Genomic DNA, 23007 nt, shown 5'->3' with positions numbered 1-23007 from the left:
GAATTTGTTGTTAGCAGACATGAAATATATTGCTTTACATGAAATACTAAAGGAAGTCCTTTAAGCTGAAAGGATATGGTTCCAGATGGTAACTTGAAGGAAAAGCACTGTAAAAGTTAATTACAGGAGTAAATACAGAAGGCTATAAATAAATTGTTCTCTTATATTAGTTCAGCTGAATTAAAAGACACTTGTGTAACACAATAATGATAAAACTGTATTACTGGGCTTTTAAGATAAATATGTAGGGGCCCCTGGGTGGTGTAGTTGGTTAAGGGTCTGACTGTTGATTTCAGCTCAGGGTCATGAGGTCAAGCCCTGGGTTAGGCTCAGAGATCAGCAAGGAGTCTGCTGAAGTTTTCTCTCCCTTTTCCTCTACCTCTCCCCATGCTCATTTGCTCTCTCTGTCTCTCAAATAAATAAATTTTTTTTTAAGATTTTGTTTATTTATTTGACAGACAGAGATCACAAGTAGGCAGAGAGGCAGGCAGAGAGAGAGAGGAGGAAGCAGGCTCCCTGCTAAGGAGAGAGCACGATGCGGGGCTCAATCCCAGGACCCTGGATCATGACCCGAGCCGAAGGCAGAGGCTTTAACCCACTGAGCCACTAAATAAATAAATCTTAAAGAAAAGAAAAATATGTAACATATGATAATAACTAAACAACAGAAAAATTACAATGGTACTCTAGAAAATGGCCAGCTTTAAAGAAGAAGAATAAAATACCTAAGACATACAGAAAACAAACAGCAAAATGAGAGGCATCTGACTAAATCAATAATTACATTAAATGTGAATGACTTGTATACTTAAAAGGCATAGATTGTCAGACTGGATTTAAAAAAACATTCAACTTAAAAAAAATTCAACTTTTTATGCTGTGTAGAAAAGGCACACTTCAGATTCAAAGCCATAGATAGGTTGAACATAAATGAAAGAAGATATACTACATTTGTACTAGCCTTGAAGAATCTAAAATGAAATTAAGAATACAGTTTGGGGCACCTGAATGGCTTAGTTGGTTAAGTTTCATACTCTTGGTTTCAGCTCAGGTCATGATCTCAGGGGCCTGGCATCAAGGGCTCTGGAGTCTGCTTGAGATTCATCTCTCTCCCTATTCCACCTCCGCACTCTCTTGCACTCTCTCTCTCTCTAACAATAAATCTTATAAAAATACATTTTGATTCACAATAGCATCAGAAAGAATAAAATACTTGGGAATAAATGTAGGAAAAGACTTACACACTGAAAATAATGAAACATTGCCTGTTATGAAACAAGACCTAAAAAATAAACAGACATTCCAAGTTCATGGTTTGGAAGACTCAGTATTGTTAAGGTGGCAGTTTTCTCCATATTGTTCTATGGAATCAGTGCGATCTTTGTCGATATCCCAGCAGGCTTTTTTTGCAGAAATTGGCGAGCTGGTTCTAAAATTTGTATGGAAATGCTGCAAAATAACGAACACAGTATGAGGAGTTACACTTCCTGGTTTCAAAATAATATAAAGCTGTGGGAATCAAGATAGTGAGTTATTGGTCTAAAGATAGACCTATAAAGTAATGGAACAGTACTGAGAATCTAACAATAAATGTTTACATTTGTGGTCAGTTGGAGACAGAATTGGAGAAAATATTTGCAAATCGTATAGTCCATAAAGGGCCTATATATATACAAAGTCCTTAAATATAGAAAGAATTGTTAAATCTCAATGGTAAGACAACCCAAATAAATGGACAAGTCATTTGAATATGTATTTCACCAAACAGGTTATTTGGCTAACATGAAAAGACTCATTAACATTAGTAATTACAGAAAAGCAAATTGAAACCATGATATACCAATTGGCTAATGTTAAAAAGATAGACAACAAGTGATAGTACAATATGGTCACACTGGAACCCTCATACATTGCTGGTGGGAATGTAAAATGGTATAGCCACTTTGGAAAACAATTCAGTGATTTCTTTAAAAGTTTAAAATAAACTGCAGCACTTGGTTGGCTCAGTTGGTAGACCGCGCAACTCGACCTCAGGCTTGTGAGTTCGAGCCCTACAATTCACTTTAAAAAATCTTAGGGTGCCTGCGTGGTTCAGTTGGGTAAGTGTCTGACTCTTGGCTTTGGCTCAGGTCGTGATCTCAGGGTTGTGAGATTGAGCTCAGCCTCTCTATGCTCAGCAGAGTCTGTTGGAGATTCTCTCTCTCTTCCTCTCTTCTCCCCCCCCCCCCCGCCACTAGTGTGCATGTACTCTCTCTCAAATAAATAAATAAAATCTTTTTCAAAAATAAAAATTTAAAAAGGTATAAAATTTAACATACAATACAAATCAGCAGTTCTCCATCTTAGATTCTTTTTTTTTTAAGATTTTATTTATTTATTTGACAGACAGAGATCACAGGTAGGCAGAGAAGCAGGCAGAGACAGAGAGAGGGGGAAGCAGGCTCCCCGCTGAGCAGAGAGCCTGATGTGGGGCTCAATCCCAGGACCCTGGGATCGTGACCTGAGCCGAAGGCAGAGGCTTCAACCCACTGAGCCACCCGGGCGCCCCAGATTCTTTTTTTTTTTTTTTTAAGATTTTATTTATTTATTTGACAGAGAGACAATGAGAGAGGGAACACAAGCCAGGGGAAAGGGAGAGGGGGAATCAGGCTTCCTGCTAAGCAGGGAGCCTGATGGGGGCTTGAGCACAGGACCCTGGAATCATGATCTGAGCTGAAGGCAGACACTTAACCTACTGAGCCACCCAGGCACCCCTATTTTAAAAAAAAGAAATTGGCAAAGCACTCTACTGAAAAGATACAGAGTATTAAAATCATGGAAACCTGCTGGGAATTTATAATCAGAAGAGTGTTACCAGATCCCTACAGTATAAATAACATTCATTGGCTCACCAATTTCTGGGCTCTGTGTTGGTTGCCGACTACACAGTGGTGAACTAAACAGAAAAGGTGCTTTCCTCTCAGATCTCATAGTCTGATATAAGGAGTTCTACACCAACTTAGAACTGGTATTCTGTGATTTCACAGGAGAAACAATCCCATCCTATTAGGGAGATCAGGAAAGCCTTCATGGTATAGATAGCATGTCCAGTGGACATCAGTCTGTTTCTACAGATAGAATAGGCAAGTTTAGTTGTGTGGGTGCTTTAGAGAAAACAGTATAAACAAAAGCAAAAGCACAGAGCCTGCTGAGAGGTAGCAAATGGTTTTTAATTTCTTATTTTACTTGTTTTCCTCCATTGGTTGTTCTTTGCTGTATATAGTTAAAACTTGCTTTGAGTTATAAAATTATAAAATGTGTCATAAACCATAAAAGATGCGTTTGATTTTGTTAAAAATTAAAATTAATTTTAACTGTCCTAAATTCAGAAGTATTAAAACATAAAAATAAAAACAAAATTTTTTAATTGTGGAAAAATACATATAACATAAAATTTGCCATCTTAATCATTTTTAAGTGCACAGTATACTCACAATGTTTGTGTAATCTCCAGGACTCTTCATCTTGCAAAACAGATAATACCTCTTAAAATAATGTAAGTAAATTTAGCTGCATGTATCAGAGTCCCAAATTAAATGTGGCTTAAATATGATAGAAGTTTCTTTTTCTGTCATATAAAGTCCAGAGGCATGGTGTCTTTACAGTCATCTATAGGCTTTTTCTAGTTTTCTGCTTATCTTTAAAGCTGTGGCTTTCAACTTCATGATACAGGATGGAATTCGGTCATCCTAACCACATTTCAAGCAGCTCAAGTAGGAAGGAGTAGGAATGGACACATCTCTCTTTAAGGACACTCTGGAATTACATCACTTTTTCTTCCATCCTGTTGGCCAGAACTTGGTGACCTGGCTTTATCTAGCTGCCAAAAGAAGTAAAGTCATCTTACCATACAGCCATATACTAGCTAAAAGCTGGGTGTTCTGTTTTCTATAGAGCTGAATCAGATCTTTTTAATTTTTGAAGTTGGGAACTATACTCCAGTTGAACCAGCAGGGGTCACTGTTGAGCAAGTACTTTGTTCCTTTCTCTGTTAAACCTACCTGCCATTACATTTCTCACTATATAATTTATAGAAAAACATATAGTTTTATACAAAAATTTATATAAAAATTTATACAAAATTTATAGTTTTATACAAAACTACTATAAATGCTAATGTATGACCAAACACATCACTTAGATTTTTTAAAACCCGAATATTTAAGAGTGTCCTATCCCTAGATAAATGCTATGCAGTTTCTGTCTGTTCAGGGGATGGTGTTCTCCCATGAGACAATTAATAGAGAACAATCTAGTTGCTCTCTTGTTCTTCCCATGACTATATCCTTGTAACTGTTTGTGGATAGATAATAAAAAATACCCAATGATATATTCCTGTGTTAATATGAAAACAGATTACCTAAGAATGTCATGTGTTTGAACAGTCACTTCCTCTACAGCAATTATATCTGAAATCTTTTCACAAATTTGTTGTAATTCATTATATTTTAGATCTAATTGGTTTTGACAGCCTTTATATTTTGGATGAAAAAACCAAAGTTTGGATTCAGCTGAAATAGTAAAATACCTAAAACATATATTGAAATGTTTATTTTACCAACAACACCATGAACTGGAGCAGGAGCCATATGGTTTTCCTAGAAAGCATTTAAAATTATTGTGTCTACTCTAGGAGTATTTTCTAACTTCCATTGTTATGTCACTTCAAATAATGAAATATTCTGATTATTTTATAGAACTGTAATTCTATCTTTTTACCTTCTTTTTTTTTTTTTAAGTAGGCTCCACACCCAGCATGGAGCCCAACATAGGACTCGATCTTATGACCCTGAGATCAAAACCTGAGGTAAAATCCCAAGTCAGATGTTTAAGCAGCTGAGCCACCCAGGGACCCCTAGATTAAATCCTGAGGTTTGCAATCTGCTTCATCTGGTCCATTGCTTCTCAAATTTCAGGAAGCATTGGTGTCACCTGAAGGACTTCTTAAACTACAGATTGCCCTTCTTTCTTTCCACCTCCTCACCCCATTTTTTATATTAATGGATCTGGGGTACAGCCCAAGAATTTGCACTTCTGATAAAGTCCCACTTGATGCGGATGCTGCTGGTCAGATGACCAAAGGTTTTGAACCATGGATCTTATTCTTTCTTGGAACATTGGAGTAGACTGTATATGTGCACAAGGGAGAGGAGGAATAGTAAATCTGGGCAGATGTCCTATAAGCCTGGTGTTTGCCAGATCCTCTGAGGACACTGTTTGTTTTTCCCCTCACTTACTTTCATGCTTCCATAGATACAACACCACAGTCTTTTTTTTTTTCTTAGTTTTTTTTTTTTTTTTTTTTTTAAGATTTATTCATTTGAGAAAGTAAGAGTGTGTGTGCATATGCACAGTGAGGGAGGGGCAGACAAGCTAACCCCACAGGGACCCGGTGCTGGTTTGATCCCTAGGACCTGAGCTGAAACCATTCAGTTTATATAGACTGATGCAAGAAAAGAAATTAGTTGTTGGATGTGATTTTTGTTTCTTTCTATATCTAGAGTTTGGAAGTCATGTGAATTACGTATGGCGGGTTTATATTTTTTAACAATTTAATTACTATGTATATTCAAGTGAGCAAAGTGCCCTATGAGGCGAGATGTGTAGCATTTAATAAATATACTTTGAGTATACAAGATAAAGAGCTTAGCATTTCTGGGGCACCTGGGTGCCTCAGTGGGTTAAGCCTCTGCTTTCAGCTCAGGTCATGATCTCAGGGTCTTGGGATCGAGTCCCACATCCCGGTCTCTGCTCAGCAGGGAGCTTGCTTCCCTCTCTCTCTCTGCCTGCCTCTCTGCCTACTTGTGATCTGTCTCTCTGTCAAATAAATAAGTAAAATCTTTTTTTTAAAAAGAGCTTAGCATTTCAAATATATAAATGATTGTCCTTTTGTGAAATTGAGTTAGGCAGAGTCTAGTAGATTGGGTGTTGAGTAAGTCTATTTTGTACTTAAAAAATTTTTTCCCCAAAGATCTTAAGCTTAAGATACATGTTGTGTGCTATCTAACTCTGAAAAGTCTCCCAGGTCCCTTTTTGATACTTGTTTTCTTTGTAAGACATTGTTTTTTATGTCATCAACCTTTGATTATTCAGCTTTTTTTTTTAAGTATTCAGCTTTTTAAATGGGTTATAATTCCCCACTGTGTTCTATTCTCTAAGTGTACCCAGAGAGGAGTGATCATGGTGTAGCATCGTAGAAACTATATCATTTGAGAAGAACTTAAACTTGTTTAGAAGGAAATATGATAGCTTCATTTTGAAAGATTGCCTTTTAGAAGGAGGATATGATTTTTTAATAGCTTCCACTAATGGGTAGAAATTATAGGGAAGCAGATTATTCTTTAATGTCATAATTGCCTAAAACATGTCACTGTCAGTCAACAGCATTACTTTTATTATAAGATTTTCTTTTGCACTAAAACTTGACGAGTCCAGCTTTCCATCACCAAGTCCTTTTTGCTGCTTCAAATATCCTTCTTTTCTCCATTTTGTTTTGTTTTTTTAATTTTCACCAGTCTTGGAGATCTCGTCATCTTTTCTTGAACTATAATTTCAATGTATTCTTAGCTTATGTCCTTATTACCAGTCCAGAGTTTAATTTCTTTAGGTTTCCCTTCTCTTCTCTACAGGATTATTTCAAATTTCTAGCCTGGTATACAGGTTTCCTTCATGACCAAACCCCACTATTCACAGTTCAGTGTACTAAGTTCCTACTATGTGTCGGGCCCTGTGCTCAGTCCTGGAAATATGTTGGCAGATATGAAAGTCATGGTCCCTGCTCTCACAGAGCTTTCCATGTAGCTGGAGGGTATTTTTTTAAAAGTCTATTGTAAATACTCTTTGAATGTCTGAGATTGAGGGGGAAGTATATTCTTTCCACTATTTTCCTGTCCCTTTACTTTTTCTACTTTGAAACATGAAATGCTAAGGCTTTCATGTATGAATCCATGCTTTTATACATCTTATCTTCCCCTTTTTTCCTTGTTAATTAACTTCTGGCTTTCCTTTAAGATGTCAGGTGTGGGGAGACTTAGTTATTTCTTCCCTTGCTTTCATATTACCTCTTGTCATTTATCTCTAATAATAAAGTATTTACTTTCTGTGCTCATTGTAGAGCTAGAGCTCCTGAAGTACAGAGATATCATCTCCTTTTCTTTGTATCTCTTTCCCTATAAGAGTGCCTGATTTGGGGCACCATTAAGCAGATGCTTAATGACTGAGCCACCTGAGCCATCTGCAACTCAGGTCATGATCCCAGGGTCCTGGAATCCAGCCCCACATCGGGCTCCCTCCTTGGCGGGAAGCCTGCTTCTCCCTCTCCCACTCCCCCTGCTTGTGTTCTCTCTCTCTGTCAATTAATAATCTTTTAAAGAAGAAAGAAAGCAGTTATCTTAGAAAAAAAAAAAAAAAAGATTGTCTAATTTGGGTGCCTGGGTGGCTCTTGGCTCAGTGGGTTAAGCCTCTGCCTTTGGCTCAGGTCATGATCTCAGGGTCTTAGATCAAGTCCTACATCCAGGCTCTCTGCTCAGCAGGGATCCTGCTCCCCCACATCCCCTCCACCTCTGCCTACTTCTGATCTCTCTCTGTCAACAAATAAATAAAATCTTAAAAAAAAAAAAATAGTACCCATTGTGGGTTATTTGATGAATTTGTTAAATGATCACTTGCGTGCATCAAGGATGCATGTGGTGGTGGTCATGAAGCATTACCAGTTTTCTGCATGTTAAGTAAAATCAGAATGTTCCCTATCCTAGGATGGTTTCAGAGCACCTCCTTGAACAAGTAAATGTGACTTAGATTTGGAGAATCACCTTATCTTAATTTTTAAATGGTCACTTTGCAGTGATGTGATTTTAAGCACATAAATCTTTTGCAATTCTGTTCCCTAACAAGAAAATGAAGATGAAGAATAGTATGAAGACTTAGTACATTAGTACATGAAAAATACTTAAAACAATACCTACCACCTAATGTCATCCTTCTGATTGCTACTAATTTTTTCTAAAGACAGGGAACAAATTAAATGTCTCAAAGATGTTTTTCAGACCAAAGAGTCCCTAAAAATACTACTTCAGCTTATAATATCCCCTATACTTACTCACCTCTCTCTTTAGAGGACTGTGTCTAAACTTTGAGTTGAACGTAATAAAATGTTAAGTAACACTAAGTGATTTTGTTTTTGCAGATGTTCTCAAATAGTGATGAAGCTGTAATCAATAAAAAACTTCCCAAAGAACTCCTATTGCGGTAAGTCTGAATGCTAATTTTAATTTGGTGTTGTATGTGTGTCATATTTGCCTATTTAAAAATTTTTAGACTTAATGCTAATTTTCCTGTATGTAAAGGAACTGGATTATCTGAATTTGTAAATTTATTGATTCTTTTGTTAAACAGTCTTGACTCTACATTTTCTAGATATGAATCAAAATTTTAAATGTTTAAATTCTCCTACCTGATGTGTACCTATGTGTGATTTTGTTTACTAGTTTTCCCTTGCTTTACTTTTGTATATAATGTATATAAGAGATCATATATTTTATTTTATTATAATGCTGACTTTTTAAAAAGATTTTATTTATTATTTGCAGAGAGAGATACAGCCAGAGAGAGGGAACACAAGTAGGGGGAGTGGAAGAGAGAGAGAAGCAGGCTTCCCGCTGAGCAGGGAGCTGGATGCAGGGCTTGATCCCAGGACCCTGGGATCACGACCTGAGCCAAAGGCAGACACTTAACGACTGAGCTACCCAAGCACCCCAGATTTTTTTTTAAGTGATTCTAATCCATCCCTTTGCCTTGTTTCCCATTCCCAACATCAAATATGTCCATGAAGTGACTTGTATTTGTGACAAAATATCACATATACTGAGGAACTGTAGAGAAGAGTTACAGCCTTTTACTTTAAAGGTAAAAAGGTAGGGGCACATGACTGGCTCAGTTGGTGGAGCATGAGACTCTTGATATCAGGGTTTTAAGTCCAAGCCCCATGTTGGGTGTACTTAAAAATAAAATCTTTTTTTAAAAAAGGGGGGTAATGTGGTAAAAGTTATTTGAAGCTTTTTCTTGTATTACAGTTATAATTTTATCCTCCTTATTTTTAACATGTAGAAATTACATTTGGGATCACCCACAACATAGAACACATAGCCCCCAATTTATATACATCTAACCTAGGAATTGCCTAGGAAAAAAACTACGGGAGTTATTTTCAGTGCCCATTATTTGGGCTTTTTTTTTTTATTTTTAAGATTTTATTCATTTATCTGGGAGCGAGAGAGAGCACAAGTTGGGGGAGAGGCAGAGGGAGAAGCAGACTCCCCACGGAACATGGAGCCCAGTGTGGAGCCCCATCCCAGGACCCTGAGATCATGACCAGAGTCAGAGTCAGATGCTTAACTGAGCCACCAAGGTGCCCTTATTTGGGCACTTAATCATGCTCTTCTTTGTTCACTGATGACTTAGAAAGAAAGGTGCAGGAGCTCCTGGGTGTCTCGTTGGGTTAAGGCCTCTCTCTGCCTTTGGCTCGGCTCGCCTCGGGCTTGGGTGGTGATCCTGGTGTCCTGGGATCCCGCTCCACATCATCAGGCTCTCTGCTGGGGGGGTGGGGGGAGCCTGCTCCCCGTCCCCCGCTCCCCCCCACCGCCTGCCTCTCTGCCTACTTGTGATCTCTGTCTGTCAAATAAATAAATAAAATCTTTAAAAAGAAAGAAAGGTACATTTTCTTTTGCAAATGTTAGAGGTTAACAAGTTGTATTGAGGGGCATCTGCCTCTTAATCTTAGCTGCTACTGCCCCAGCCCATAACCAGCCCAGTCCCTGCTCAATGTGGAAAGTAATTTCATGCTAGTGCTGGTGAAGAAGAGAATTCCTGGCATTTCTAGGGATTTGCACATCTAAGGCCTTCACTATATTGCAAGTACCTTGAAAGCAGGGACTGTTTTCTTGTAAATCTTCATGTAATACCTTATACATTGGAGATACTAAGAAAAAATAACAGAACTGAACTTGGAATGGATTTTTTTCATGGAAGCAATGCTTTTGTACATGCTGGTTTACTCTAGTAGAAGTAACAGCAATATACCCTAGGGTACCCAGGGCTATTGGAGAATGTATCCTGGATAAATTTTAGCCATCTTAAGGAGAAATATTTTTAAACAGGTTATGTTCTTAATGTTGTTATAAACTGAGTACACCAAGACATACTTCAATTTTTTTTATAATGGCATTAATTTGGACCCAAATAGTTTACCTAAAGACTCAGTAGGATTCAGGGAAATATTTGATTCCCTGGCAGTAATAGCTGCCTGCTATTATGGTTTACATTTTTATATTTTATTAGAGTTTTATTCTGTGGAAGACAGACATAAGGGCCACATACCATGTAATTCCACTTATATGAAATATCCAGGATAGACAGATCCATGGAGATAGAGGTTGCTAGGGGCTGTGTTGAGGGTTGATAGGGAGTGACTGCTAATGGGTATAGAGTTTCTTTGGGAGTGATGAAATATTCTGAAATTAGATAGTGACCATGGCTGCACAACATTGTGGTTTTACTAAAAATCACTGAATAGTGTACTTTAAAAGGGTAAATTTCATGGAATGTGAATTCCCTCTAATATATATATTATTTTATATATTTTCAGTTTATAATAATTTATAAAATTTTCAATAATATACTTGTAATAACTTATGTAATTATATAATGTGGTTTTATTTATTATATAATTTAAAATAAAAAATGCAGGGGCACCTGGGTGGCTCAGTTGGTTAAGCATCTGACTTCCGTTCAGGTCATGATCCCAGTGTCCTGAGATTGAGTTCTCCTTTGGGCTCCATGCTTAGCGGGGAGTCGTCTTTTCCCTCTGCCCCTCCCCCACTCACTCTCTCTTTCTTTTAAATAAACAAAGTCTTGGGACGCCTGGGTGGCTCAGTTGGTTAAGCAGCTGCCTTCCGCTCAGGTCATGATCCTAGTGTCTTGGAATCGAGTCCCACATCGGGATCCTTGCTCGGCAGGGAGCCTGCTTCGCCCTCTGCCTCTGCCTGCCACTCTGTCTGCCTGTGCTCTCTCTCTCTCTCTTTCTGACTAATAAATAAATAAAATCTTTTAAAAAAAAAATAAATAAATAAATAAAGTCTTCAAAAAAAATTTCAGCCCCTATGATAAACAAATATAGTCTTTAGCTTTATGTTGTATATGTTCACTGAATCTTTTTTTTTTTTTAAGATTTTATTTATTTATTTGTCAGAGATTACAAGTAGGCAGAGAGAGAGGACCCGCTGAGCAGAGAGCCCAATTCGGGGCTCTATCCCAGGACCCTGGGATCATGACCTGAGCCCCAAAGGCAGAGGCTTAACCCACTGAGCCACCCAGGCGTCCCTGTTCACTGATTCTTCAGCCATATCCCACTCTTGATGATTTATTGTAGCAAAGGTTTTGTGGATATTTTCTTTGATGCTGGTATCTCTTCCTTTAGATGCAGTCAGTCCCAAAGACAGCATGAAGGGTAGACTAATAGGTGACTTCTTAAGTGGGCGACTTGTAGTCTTCTGTCTGTTAAGAGTGATCCCACTTTTTAGGCATTTCTTCATAGCCATTAGCTTACCAGTGGTTACCTCTAATGCAGTGGTACTGAAGAAGCAGGTAATTCAGTCCATACTTGTTTATTTAACAAAAACATTTTTTGCTGAAGAGAAGAACAGCAAATAGAAAATTGTTACAGTAATCTTTATTGGGGAAACTGATGGCCTGAACCCCACTGTGGTGATGGGCTCTATCAAGAGATTTTTAAGAGCTGGGCTTGACAGTATATTGCTGATTGATTTGATGTGTTGCAAATGAGGGTATTGGGAAGGAGGCAAGGATGGTGCCCTAGGTTTTTGCTTTCTGCCAAGTGGATGGTGGGAATACTTACTAAGATAAAGAAAATAGGAGGAAGAACAGGGTTATTTGGCAGAAAATAATGAAAATTAGTTCACTTTGGGTACCTGTGGATATCCAGGTGGTGATGCCAAAAGGCAGATGTATATACAGTTCTCAAGCTTAGCAGCATGATTTAAAATTCATGGAAGAGTAAGAAATTGTGTATATTTAGCTCTTTTTGAATTTACTGGTACCCATGGAAATGAAGAAAACAGGCAAAATACAAAGCCTCCCCGACAATGAAATGAAGAGCTTCGGGGCCAAAACATCATATAGCCTAGAGGATATCCTATAGATGGCAACCTTTGGGTCAGGTTTCCAGCCAGGCTCAGTCATGACACCAGGTGTCATCACCTGACGATCAATGTGGTAAGAACTGTGTAGAAAAGAGCAGATGTTGAGGTTTGGCCGTATGTCCACATAATTGTACTCTTATACATTCTTTCTCTTGGCTTAAATGTTCTATATTAAAGTAGTTGAACTCTTTTGACTTAGCAGTATTTCAGGCATCTCTTAATCTAATATATATGTAAATCAGTATGTCAGCTATAAACTCTGGAACCCATTTTATTTTTATTTATTAATTTAATTTTTCTCCAGATTACCTGAGATGGCTTGGATCAGGAGCAAATATAAGAAATAAAAATAAACAGGGGCGCCTGGGTGGCTCAGTGGATTAAGCCACTGCCTTCGGCTCAGGTCATGATCTCAGGGTCCTGGGATCGAGCCCCGCATCATGCTCTCTGCTCTGCAGGGAGCCTGCTTCCTCCTCTCTCTCTGCCTGCCTCTGCCTACTTGTGATCTCTCTCTCTGTCAAATAAATAAATAAATCTAAAATATAAAAATTTTTAAAATTTAAAAAAAAAGAAATAAAAATAAACTATGAGGACCATGACATATATTTTTTTAAAGTAGAAAACCAAAGCCAGAAAGGAAACACATGTAGCCTTGTAAGAGTTTACACAATTACTATAGGTCATTCTCACATTTAGTGTTTGAATTTCTTGGTAGCATAAATGAATTTTTTTTTTAAAGACTTTATTTATTTATTTGACAGAGAGAGAGAGCACAAGCAGGCAGAGAGGCAGACAGAGGCAGAGAGAGAAGCAGGCTCCCCACTGAGCAAGGAGCCTGAGGACCCTGAGATCATGACCTGAGCTGAAGGCAGCGGCTTAACCTATTGAGCCACCCAGGCGCCCCGCATAAACGAAATTTTATTCTTAATAGAAAAGAAGAAGTATATATATAACACTATAAAATCAGAGCTCTTTCTAGCACTACTTTCTGAGAGATATTTCTCAAACGAGACTCTTCTTATATTTTGTGGATAAAGTTACATAGAAAATCCGATGACAGATTTCATATGGTCATGGCTTCTAGCACCTTTGTAATAGTTAAAAAACAAAATAATACGTAAAAATGAATACATGCTTCTGACCGTCCAGTTGATCCAAGGTTGCTTTTGGCTGCAAGTAATGGAAACTTTGAAATGGGCTTAAACAGTAAGGGAAGTTATTCCATGCAAAAGGAAATAAAAAGATCAGGCTGCCTACATGCCAAGGTTAATTGATTGAGGGGATCCACAGTGTCATCAGCAATTTTCTGTCTGTTCTGCTAGAATCAGCATCAGCTTGGTTCTAAAAGCTCTTTTCTTTATGGGCATAGGATAGATGCCAGCAAATATTGGATCAACATGGGTCTTTGTTTACTCCGAGGGGAGAGATAGGCAGCCATTTATACTCCAATAAAGCCTCTTCTCAGATCTCATCAGCCCAAATTGGCTTAGGCCTGAACCAATCTCTGTGGCAGGTTTAGACTAATGAACTGAGCTGAAGTGGATGCTGGAGAGTCAATTACAGGGCTTACCACAGATAGAATATAGCATACTTAAAGGAATCATGAATGTCCTTCAGTCTTTTATAAATCTCACTTACCTTAGCTGGAATTTTCATAAGATTAGGGTAGCACAAGGATTATATTTTTTGCTACATCCTATTCAGAATATCTTTTTTTTTTTTTAAATATTTTATTTATTTGACAGAGAGAAATCACAAGTAGGCAGAGAGGCAGGCAGGGAGAGAGGAGGAAGCAGGCTCCCTGCGGAGCAGAGAGCCCTATGCGGGGCTCGATCCCAGGACCCTGGGATCATGACCTGAGCCGATGGCAGAGGCTTAATCCACTGAGCCACCCAGGCGCCCCTATTCAGAATATCTTTAGCTGTGCATGGACGATTGAGTCCTGTACTTCAGACCAGAAGAACAAGTAGATTTGTCATCCTTTGATGGGAAATAAAAGGCCTAACCATGACTTCACCCCAATAAAGCACTACCCTACTTTCGCATTGAGTTTTATTTCCCAAGGAAAAACTACAAACTTTGCAGCGTGTAAAAATTTCCAACATGTCAATAAATGGTTAATGAAGTGCTCAAAATTCTGTACTGCGGAGCATAGCTAAGATGATTTTTGTCTAGGAAGTTTTCATAGAAGGTGATATTGCCAGTTGCTCAACAGAGTCACATACACAAAAAACCTCATTAAAATTCCTATAGAGCTTCTCATTTAGAGAGACAGAACCAGTCAACTCAGTCTAGTTAATCATTTAAGTAGTTGTTACTCTTACACCTGAGGAACGAAGTGATTTAGTGTGCTACATGGGATAACCGGATATGAGTAGATTAGGTTTGCGTAATTTCTGCTCAGTATAATCTTAGTTAAATAGTTAACCGTAAGTAGCTGGATAGAAGAGCAGTTGTTTGATGCGTCCTCTCCAGATTTGTAACAATAAGATCGTTTTAAAAATACCTAGGATACTTATTTTTCTATTCTTAATGGCCAGGGGTATGCATCTGGTTTATTTAGGAGCAGTTTTGCATTGAGATTCAGGTTAAAAAGGAGCCAAAAAGCACAGCCCTAATTTAAGATGCTGAAGATGATCTGATCTCGTGGTGTTATGTCTGCCAACTCTGATTCACTTCTAATATGGAAGATGTGGTCTTTATGTTCATGTTATATTCTTTATGTTCATGTTAATAACCAAGTATGTATAGAGAGCTCTTAAAATTTAATCTGTAGTGGATTCTTGTCTAAAGAGTTAAAGCTCTTGTCCATGATAGCTACAGGTAACATGTAATGCTTTTAGCAGAATTCTCTACCAGATGATAGATAATAACCATAATGTTAAAATTGTACCTGAAGTCCTCTCACTTAAAGCAGGGGCCTAGTAAACCTGCATCTGTAATTTGATAATAAAGACACTAGTATACAGTTTTAATGAACAGTTCCTGCAAACTGATGGTCTCCTGTGAGGAATAAGACGTTTCCAATTTTGGAAATTTGGTGTAGTTTCTGTCAGACGGTAGGCAAGTAAGTATCAGAACCCTAAATTAAGGGGTGCCTGGGTGCCTCACTCTAAGTGTCTGTCTTCGGCTCAGGGTCCTGGGATCAAGTCCCACATCGGGCTCCCTGCTCGTGGGGAGCTTGCTTCTCCCCTCTGCTGCTCCCCCGCTTGTGATCTCTCACTCTCTCTCTCTCAAATAAATAATACACTCACTCTCTCTCTCAAATAAATAAATAAAATCTTAAAAAAAAATCTATTCTAAGTTCAGTAGGCCTTAACACATCTTGTGGCCAAAGATCTTCATCTGATGCCTTTAAAAATTTTTAACAAATAATATATAAATTTCCCATTAGCCTAACACTTTGAAAAATACAAAGAAGTAAACGGCTGGCTGCTAATCCCTGCTCTTTCAGTATCCCCCCCCACACACACACACACAAAAAGTGCCTATTCTCAACTCCAAAGGTAGCAGTTGTATCCACGTATATCTAGATACATTATATGTACAGTACTTGCATACATGTCTTCATGTATCCACACTTTATTTTTTTTAGAAATGAAAACATATACTCTTCCACAACTTGTTTTTGTTTCTGTCATTTAATAATCATTGCCCTCTTTTTAGATCAGTTCATGTACCTCTACCTCATTCTTTTAAAAAGCCACTATGTACAATAGTTCATTGACTGTATCACATTTAAGCATTTTTATTTATATGTATTAAGTTTTGTTTGTTTTCATTATTTCAAATAATGCTGCCATGAACATTCTGTAAACCATTTTTACTCCTACTTTTGCTTCTGTAGATTGTAATATGTATTTTTTTTTATTTTAATGGACACTGTCAAATTACTCTGCAAAAAAGTTGTGTTTATAGATATCTCCATTATATGAATGGAATTATCCACTTATAAACTCTCCAGGGCCACTCTATGCTTTTTAATTTTTTTTTAAGAGAGGAAAGAGCAGGAGAGGGAGAGAGAAAGCTTTTAAGCAGGTTCCATTCCCAGTGCAGAGCTTGACACGGGGGTGAGTCTCACAACCCTGAGATCAAGACTTTAGTCAAAATCAAGAGTCGGACACTTAACTGACTGAGCCACCCAGGTGCCCCTTTGCTTTTTAACTTTTTTTATTTTATTTTATTTATTTATTTGACACAGAGAGAGAGCCAGAGAGCACAATTTGAGGGAATGGCAGAGGGAGAGGGAGAAGAAGGCTCCCACTGAGCAGGGAACCCAAAATAGGACTCAATCTCAGGTCCCTGGAATCATGACCTGAGCCGAAAGCAGACCTTTAACCACATAGAAACCTTGCTTTTTAACTTTTTAAATGAAAATTATATTAGGAGGTGTTGCTCAAGAGGGTTTGGGAAGTTTAAGACTGTAAAGCCAAAGGAAGTTGGGAATAAATCCTTTTTAGAGAACCATACTGTAGGTAACCATATCCCAAAATCTACTTTCAGTATAGATTTTTTTTTAAAGATTTTTATTATTTATTTGACAGAGATCACAAGTAGGTTGAGAGGCAGGCAGTGGGGTGGGCAGGGGCAGCAGGCTCCCTGCTGAGCAGAGCCTGATATGGGGCTTGATTCTAGGACACTGGGATCAGGACCTGAGCAGAGGATAGAGGCTTAACCCACTGAACCACCCGGGCGCCCCTACTTTCAGTATTGATTTTAACAACCAGCCCCCATGTTTTCCAGGGATTTAGTATTAAGGATTTGAGGGGTTTTGTTTGTTTGTTTGTATAGCAGTGAGTTTTATATATAATTAGACCCAGTTTTCTTCCATAACGTCTTTTTGCTTCCTGGTATTCTTTATCAAGGGTGTGGAAGGCGAGGTTTACTTTGCTTAAACCCGGGCAGCCTAAAGCCAGTGGCAGTTTTTCAGTACTCTCTTGATAAGAGATGAGGAAAGACTTTTATTGAAGTAATCAAGACCATCCTTAGACAATAGGAGACCTTTCATTCCATCTCAGTTTTCTTATCTCTTTGATCTTAATCATGTGGTTATCAGGGCAGGGCCCCTGGCTAGCTCAGTTTGGTTGAGCATGCAAATCTTGATGTCAGGGTCAGGAGTTGGAGCTTCAGGGGCCTGGAGCCTACTTTAACCCACTGAGCCACCCTGGCGCTCCTGGAGCCTACTTTAAAAAAAGAAAAAAGTACAACATAGTGATGTGACAAATCGTACATAATGAAATTCCTGCCACAGTAAGTGTTGTTATCATGCATCACTTAACCATTCTGGTTATGGACGTAAACATATCAGGAGGAATTATGTAAAGGGTTAAATGTGTTGAAAAGGACCATTGTCAGCACGATCTAAGGTACTTAGTCTGAAGATGATGAAAAGCAGGAAGGTGCTCAGTATAATGTAGTTTTATTATGCTGGCTTATTATATAGATGCTGTATGTAAATATTGATACATGTACTGATTTTTTTAAAATTTAAATTTACATAATGGTATTTGGAAGGATAAATGCTCATTGTAAGTCCCTCATCCCAACAAAAAAAAATCACTCTGGCTAAAACCCTGGCAGCCCATCCCAGCAGTTCTTATTTTTGGGTTTCTTTTTTCTTTTTTTAAAGATTTTATTTATTTATTTGACAGAGAGAGACACAGTGAGAGAGGGAAACAAGCAGGGGGGAGTGGGGGAGGGAGAAGCATGCTTCCCACTGAGCAGGGAGCCTGATGCGGTACTGGAGCCCAGGACCCTGGGATCATGACCTGAGCTGAAGGCAGACACTCAGTGACTGAGCCACTCAGGTGCCCCATATATTTGGGTTTCTAAAAATGATTAGCGCCACTGTCAAGTATGTAGAATAAGTAGAAATCAAAGTTTACAAAATAAATATAGAAGATACTCAGATGGATGGATTTAGTATGGAGTAGTAGAAGGGACTTAAGCATTGAGGCTTAATTCATCTAACTAGTGAGCCGAATCAGGACCGGAGAGATCAAGCTCTTTTTACTGAATACAGGAGCATAGTGGCTATATTTGTCTTCTCTCTCTTTAATGTACTGTAATGTCAAAATCCAGGTGAAAACCGAACTCATTTGGAATCTTAATATTCAGAACCCCAGCCAGTACTTTTTAAGAATGGAATTAGGATTGCTGAGATGTATGCTTCAGAGTCTCCTAGGTCTGCGTTTGGCCTTCACCCTGATGTTCCATGTCTGTCTATCGTGCTTCCTTTTGTGGGGAAAAGGTTATTATAGTCTAACTAAGATCATTACCTGTAAAGTTGCTCACCTGTGTCCCCCCAGGTGTAATATTGTATTTACACAAATTGCTCAGGAGTTAGTGATGAATTTACAGAAACAGGATCTTTCAGTTATGAAATTCCACATAAAGGTACCATATAGCAGAAGACAGTAAAAGGCAGGGGCATTTTAGCAATTCAGGGATGTTTGTTGCATAAGAAAAACTTACTATTTTAGGAATTGAGGTACCTAAGTTGGGGATATCTATATTTATTTGGAAGTGGTTAGTAATCTGTATTGAAGAAGATGGGAGATTGATTCTATAAAAACCAGTCATTCGGGTGGGAGCGGGGCCACCTGCTAGCTAGAACGAGAAAGGTATCCAGTCTTCCCTCTAGGGACAGATACACAAAGTGTGATATCCACTGCACTACAGTGGAATATTTTTTAAAGATTTTATTTATTTATTTATTTTAAAGATTTGTTTATTTAGAGAGCATGAGTGGGGAGAGGGAGAGAGAATCTCAAGTGGACTCCCCACTGAACAGGGAGCCTGAGGTGGGGCTCAATGAAACCAGAGCTGGCTGCTTTACCAACTGAGCTACCCATGCCACCCCTACAGCAGAATATTATGTAGCATTAGGAGGGAAATTCTGTGACATGTTAACATGCTAAGTGAAATAAGCCAGTTATAAAAGGACAAATACTGGGACGCCTAGATGGCTCAGTTGGTTGAGTGTCTGACTATTGATTTTGACTCAGGTAATGATCTTGGAGTCGTGAGATCGAGCCCGGCAGACTTGTCAGACAACGTGGAGTCTGCTTCACATTTTCTGTCTTCCTCTCCCTCTGCTCCTCCCTTTGCCCGCTTGCTCTCTTTCTAAAATAAATAAATCTTAGGGGCACTTGGGTGGGTCATTGGGTTAAGCCTCTGCCTTTGGCCCAGGTCATGATCTCAGAGTCCTGGGATCAAGCCCCGCATGGGGCTCTCTGCTCAGCAGGGAGCCAGCTTCCCTCTATCTCTCTGCCTGCCTCTCTGCCTACTTGTGATATCTCTCTCTCTCTCTCTCTAATAAATAAAATCTTTAAAAATAAATAAATAAATCTTTTTTTTAAAATCACACAAAAGAACAAATACCATATGTTTCCCCTCAGATGATGTACCTAGAGTAGCCAAATTCATAGACAAAGAAAGTACAGTAGTAGTAGTTGCTAGGAGCTAGGAGAAAGGGTGAGGAGTTAATTGTTTAATATATATGGAGTTTTATTTTGGAGAGATGAAAAAGTTCTGGAGATGGATGATGGTAATGGTTGCACAATTATGTGAACGTACTTAGTGCCACTAAACTGTACACTTAAGAATGATTAAAATAGGGGCGCCTGCGTGGCTCCGTGGGTTAGGGCCTCTGCCTTCGGCTGGTGTCATGATCCCAGGGTCCTGGGATTGAGCCCCGTGTCGTCTGGCTCTCTGCTCAGCCGGAGGCCTGCTTCCCTTCCTCTCTCTCTGCCTGCCTCTCTGCCTACTTGTGATCTCAGTCTGTCAAATAAATAAATAAATAAATCTTTAAAAAAAAAAAAAAGAATGATTAAAATAGCGAATTTTATGTTGTGTATATTTTATCCAAATAACAAAAAAATTAAAATGCCAAATATTTACAAAATGCACATCACTTTTTGTCTGATGTAACTATTTAAGTTTTTTATTTTTTATTTTTTTAGAGAGAGGGAGAACATGTGAGGGGTGAGGGGGCAGAGAGCATCCTAAGTAGGCTCCACATCCAGTGTGGAGGCCAACCCAGAGCTGGATCTTATGACTCTGAGATCAGGACCTGAGCCAAAATCACGAGTCCTGCTTAACCGGCTGAGTCACCTAGGTGTGTCCCTTGTCTGATGTAATTAATTATTAACTGAGTTTATTCCAAGTTCCAAAATGTGACTGATAGCCTCTAATCACTAAGCAACAAAATTTTGTTCTTTTAGGCTAATTCAGAAGGTTTTAACACTTAAAGTTATTATGGAAGAAAAAATCTGGCCTTCATTCTCCAAATTAATGTTTCCTGACCTCCCTTTTGTAACATCCTAGGTATCTCCAGTTCTCTCAAGGAATTTATAAAATTCTTAAGGCAAAATTTAATTTACTTAAATCTTTGAAGCACATGCTATATATTCTATTGTCTCTTATAGAAGATTTTAACTTAATATTCAGATTAAACTGACCTTTAAAGGGTGCTCATGAGTAAAGAGGACTTTAAACAAATGTGACCCATTCACTTATTGCCCGGATGCTCTGCCTGCCTTTACAGGTTGCTTATAGTGTAGAGAGTTATCCCACTTTAAGCAAATCAGTTATTTCAAATAATAATGCGACAAAGTAAATATTTAACTTCTATAAGACTGAGAATAATTCTAGGCAGTGTTTCCTGACAGTGATTAGATGAGTTTTATAATTTCCTGAATTAGAATTAAATATATAGAGATTTAACATAGTTATTAATTTTTAGATATTACTATATTATTTAATCTTTTTTCCCTCATAACTATAAAATTCTTTATAAAGTTACCTCCCCTAGTCATCTTTGATAACCAGAAGTGTGAAAATTGTTTGTTTTTTTTTACTTTTAACAAATTTTAACAAATTGTATCAGAATATTTTATTATCCCTTGATACAAGTTCAGTTGAACTTGTGTGGTGCTTAATACGTACATTCTCAAGTAAAAGATTACTTTCTCTTCCATTGTTTTATGTGGGCATGGTTATGTTGTAAGTTGTCCCCACTTTTTGTATTTGTTGAAAAGAATTCCCTTTTCATGCATGTATTTATATTGGTATTTTTGGTAAAAAATCAAGAGAAACTACTGTATCATATAATAAAATTTGTCTCCCTCTCTTTTAGGATATTTTCTTTTCTGGATGTTGTTACTTTGTGTCGCTGTGCTCAGGTCTCCAGGGTAAGAATGGTTGAGATTATTCTAGGGGTACCCCTTCCTGATGCTGATGATGTCAGCCTCTCTAGTAGGCAAACCGTTTACTTCAGATGTTAGTTGTATGTTATGTTTCAGAGGATGGTATTTTATGCATGGCATTCCCAAATTCTGCAGTGGCCTTCTGCAATATGTACTGTCTCTAACTTTAATTTTTTGGAAATCTTAACTATTTGTAAAATGCAAACAGAGGAGAATTGTAATAAAATAGTGTTTCATTGTTTTTCTAGTTCATTTTATGTGCACACACACACCCACACACACAGAAGGCTCAAGGCTCTAATTCTCATGTTATTTCCCCGTATTGCTTTCCTCAAAAGATAATAGCTAGAATATAATTTATTTAAAAATTATAGGGCAAACCAGATTCCATTCTTAAAGTCAGTTTTTAATTTCACTTAATTATCTATTTTTTATGACAAAACTGAAACATCATAATCTTATTGGCTGCCACTAACAAAGAATAGATTCTGTGTTGTGGGAATATTGCTTTCTCTTTTGTAATATAGATCTATAATGATTAACTTACAGTGAATGAGCACATGCAATCATCACTTTTTTTTACAAACCAGACAATGGCTTTTTGCTTGTTCATTTAATAAATACTGAGAAACTACTGTGTATGAGATACGGTCCTAAGTGCTGGATATGGAACAGGTTTATACCATACTGTGTTTATCTTTGTAGCTGTGCACAGGTTTTCAAATAACCAACACTACTCCCCTCAAAAAAACCCACAAACCTTGCCATAGAAAATTCACCGTGTCTTGCTAACTTTAAGGTAATTTCTGCATCCCAAAAGCTGTACTAAATCAGTGTATCAGCTACTTTGGAAATGGTCAGTAATATTTTGGTGATTTTTTCTTCATGACTTTTTGTCCCTTGTATTTGTGCTATGGATATGGCTGATACAAATGAATAGGGTTTCCTTAATATCTCCATCTGAAGCTGAGGTCATCATTGAGAAAATAACGAGGCCAGTATCTTAACTTTTTTGTTTAGTTGCAGTCTCATCTCATGGGTGTTGATTTTAGCAAATTTTAATTGTTTTGGTTTGCAGGTTCCTCTTCCAATTAATGTTTTAACTTAAAGGAAAGAACACCCGGTTTTCATTAAATCTGGAGAATTGGTACATCAGTAGTTATGCTATTGTCCTCTACTTAAAGTACTTAACGAATTAGTTTTAAAAAAAAAAAAGAGAGACTCTAGAAAGGACCTTGTGATTCCTAATTTTAGTCTCAGGTTGTCATGTTTCCTTACTGGAGACAGTAAGAAAATGAGAAATATCAAATCAAACCAGAAGTATATTAAGCCTAAGAATCTAGTAAACATGCGATCTTCAAAAGTTTTATCTTTTGTCTCACGTGGCTAGCCATTTAAGAAACCATGAGACCACAAAAAGAAAAGCAACATTAACTCCTGAGAAAACCTTAAAGATTTCCAGAGTAATAACTTTATTTACCCTCATACTCCTGACATATTTCTGGCAGATTGTGACACCCTGGGGCTTACAAGGGTATTCAGTT

General features: G+C 37.9%; 1 protein-coding gene across 3 annotated transcripts in view; it reads left to right on the top strand.

Moving 5' to 3' along the window:
* FBXL20 (F-box and leucine rich repeat protein 20) overlaps nt 1-23007 on the top strand; it is a 97589-nt gene that overhangs the window by 45196 nt on the left and 29386 nt on the right. For all 3 annotated transcript variants that reach the window (XM_045984940.1, XM_045984941.1, XM_045984942.1), the window contains 2 exons: nt 8225-8286; nt 21394-21448. In XM_045984940.1, coding sequence (XP_045840896.1) covers nt 8225-8286; nt 21394-21448 — 117 coding nt within the window. The remainder of the gene's footprint in view (nt 1-8224; nt 8287-21393; nt 21449-23007) is intronic.

The sequence above is a fragment of the Meles meles genome, chromosome 18 (genome assembly GCF_922984935.1).
Source record: "Meles meles chromosome 18, mMelMel3.1 paternal haplotype, whole genome shotgun sequence".
NCBI lineage: Eukaryota > Metazoa > Chordata > Mammalia > Carnivora > Mustelidae > Meles > Meles meles.
This window is presented reverse-complemented; position numbering and strand designations above follow the sequence as displayed.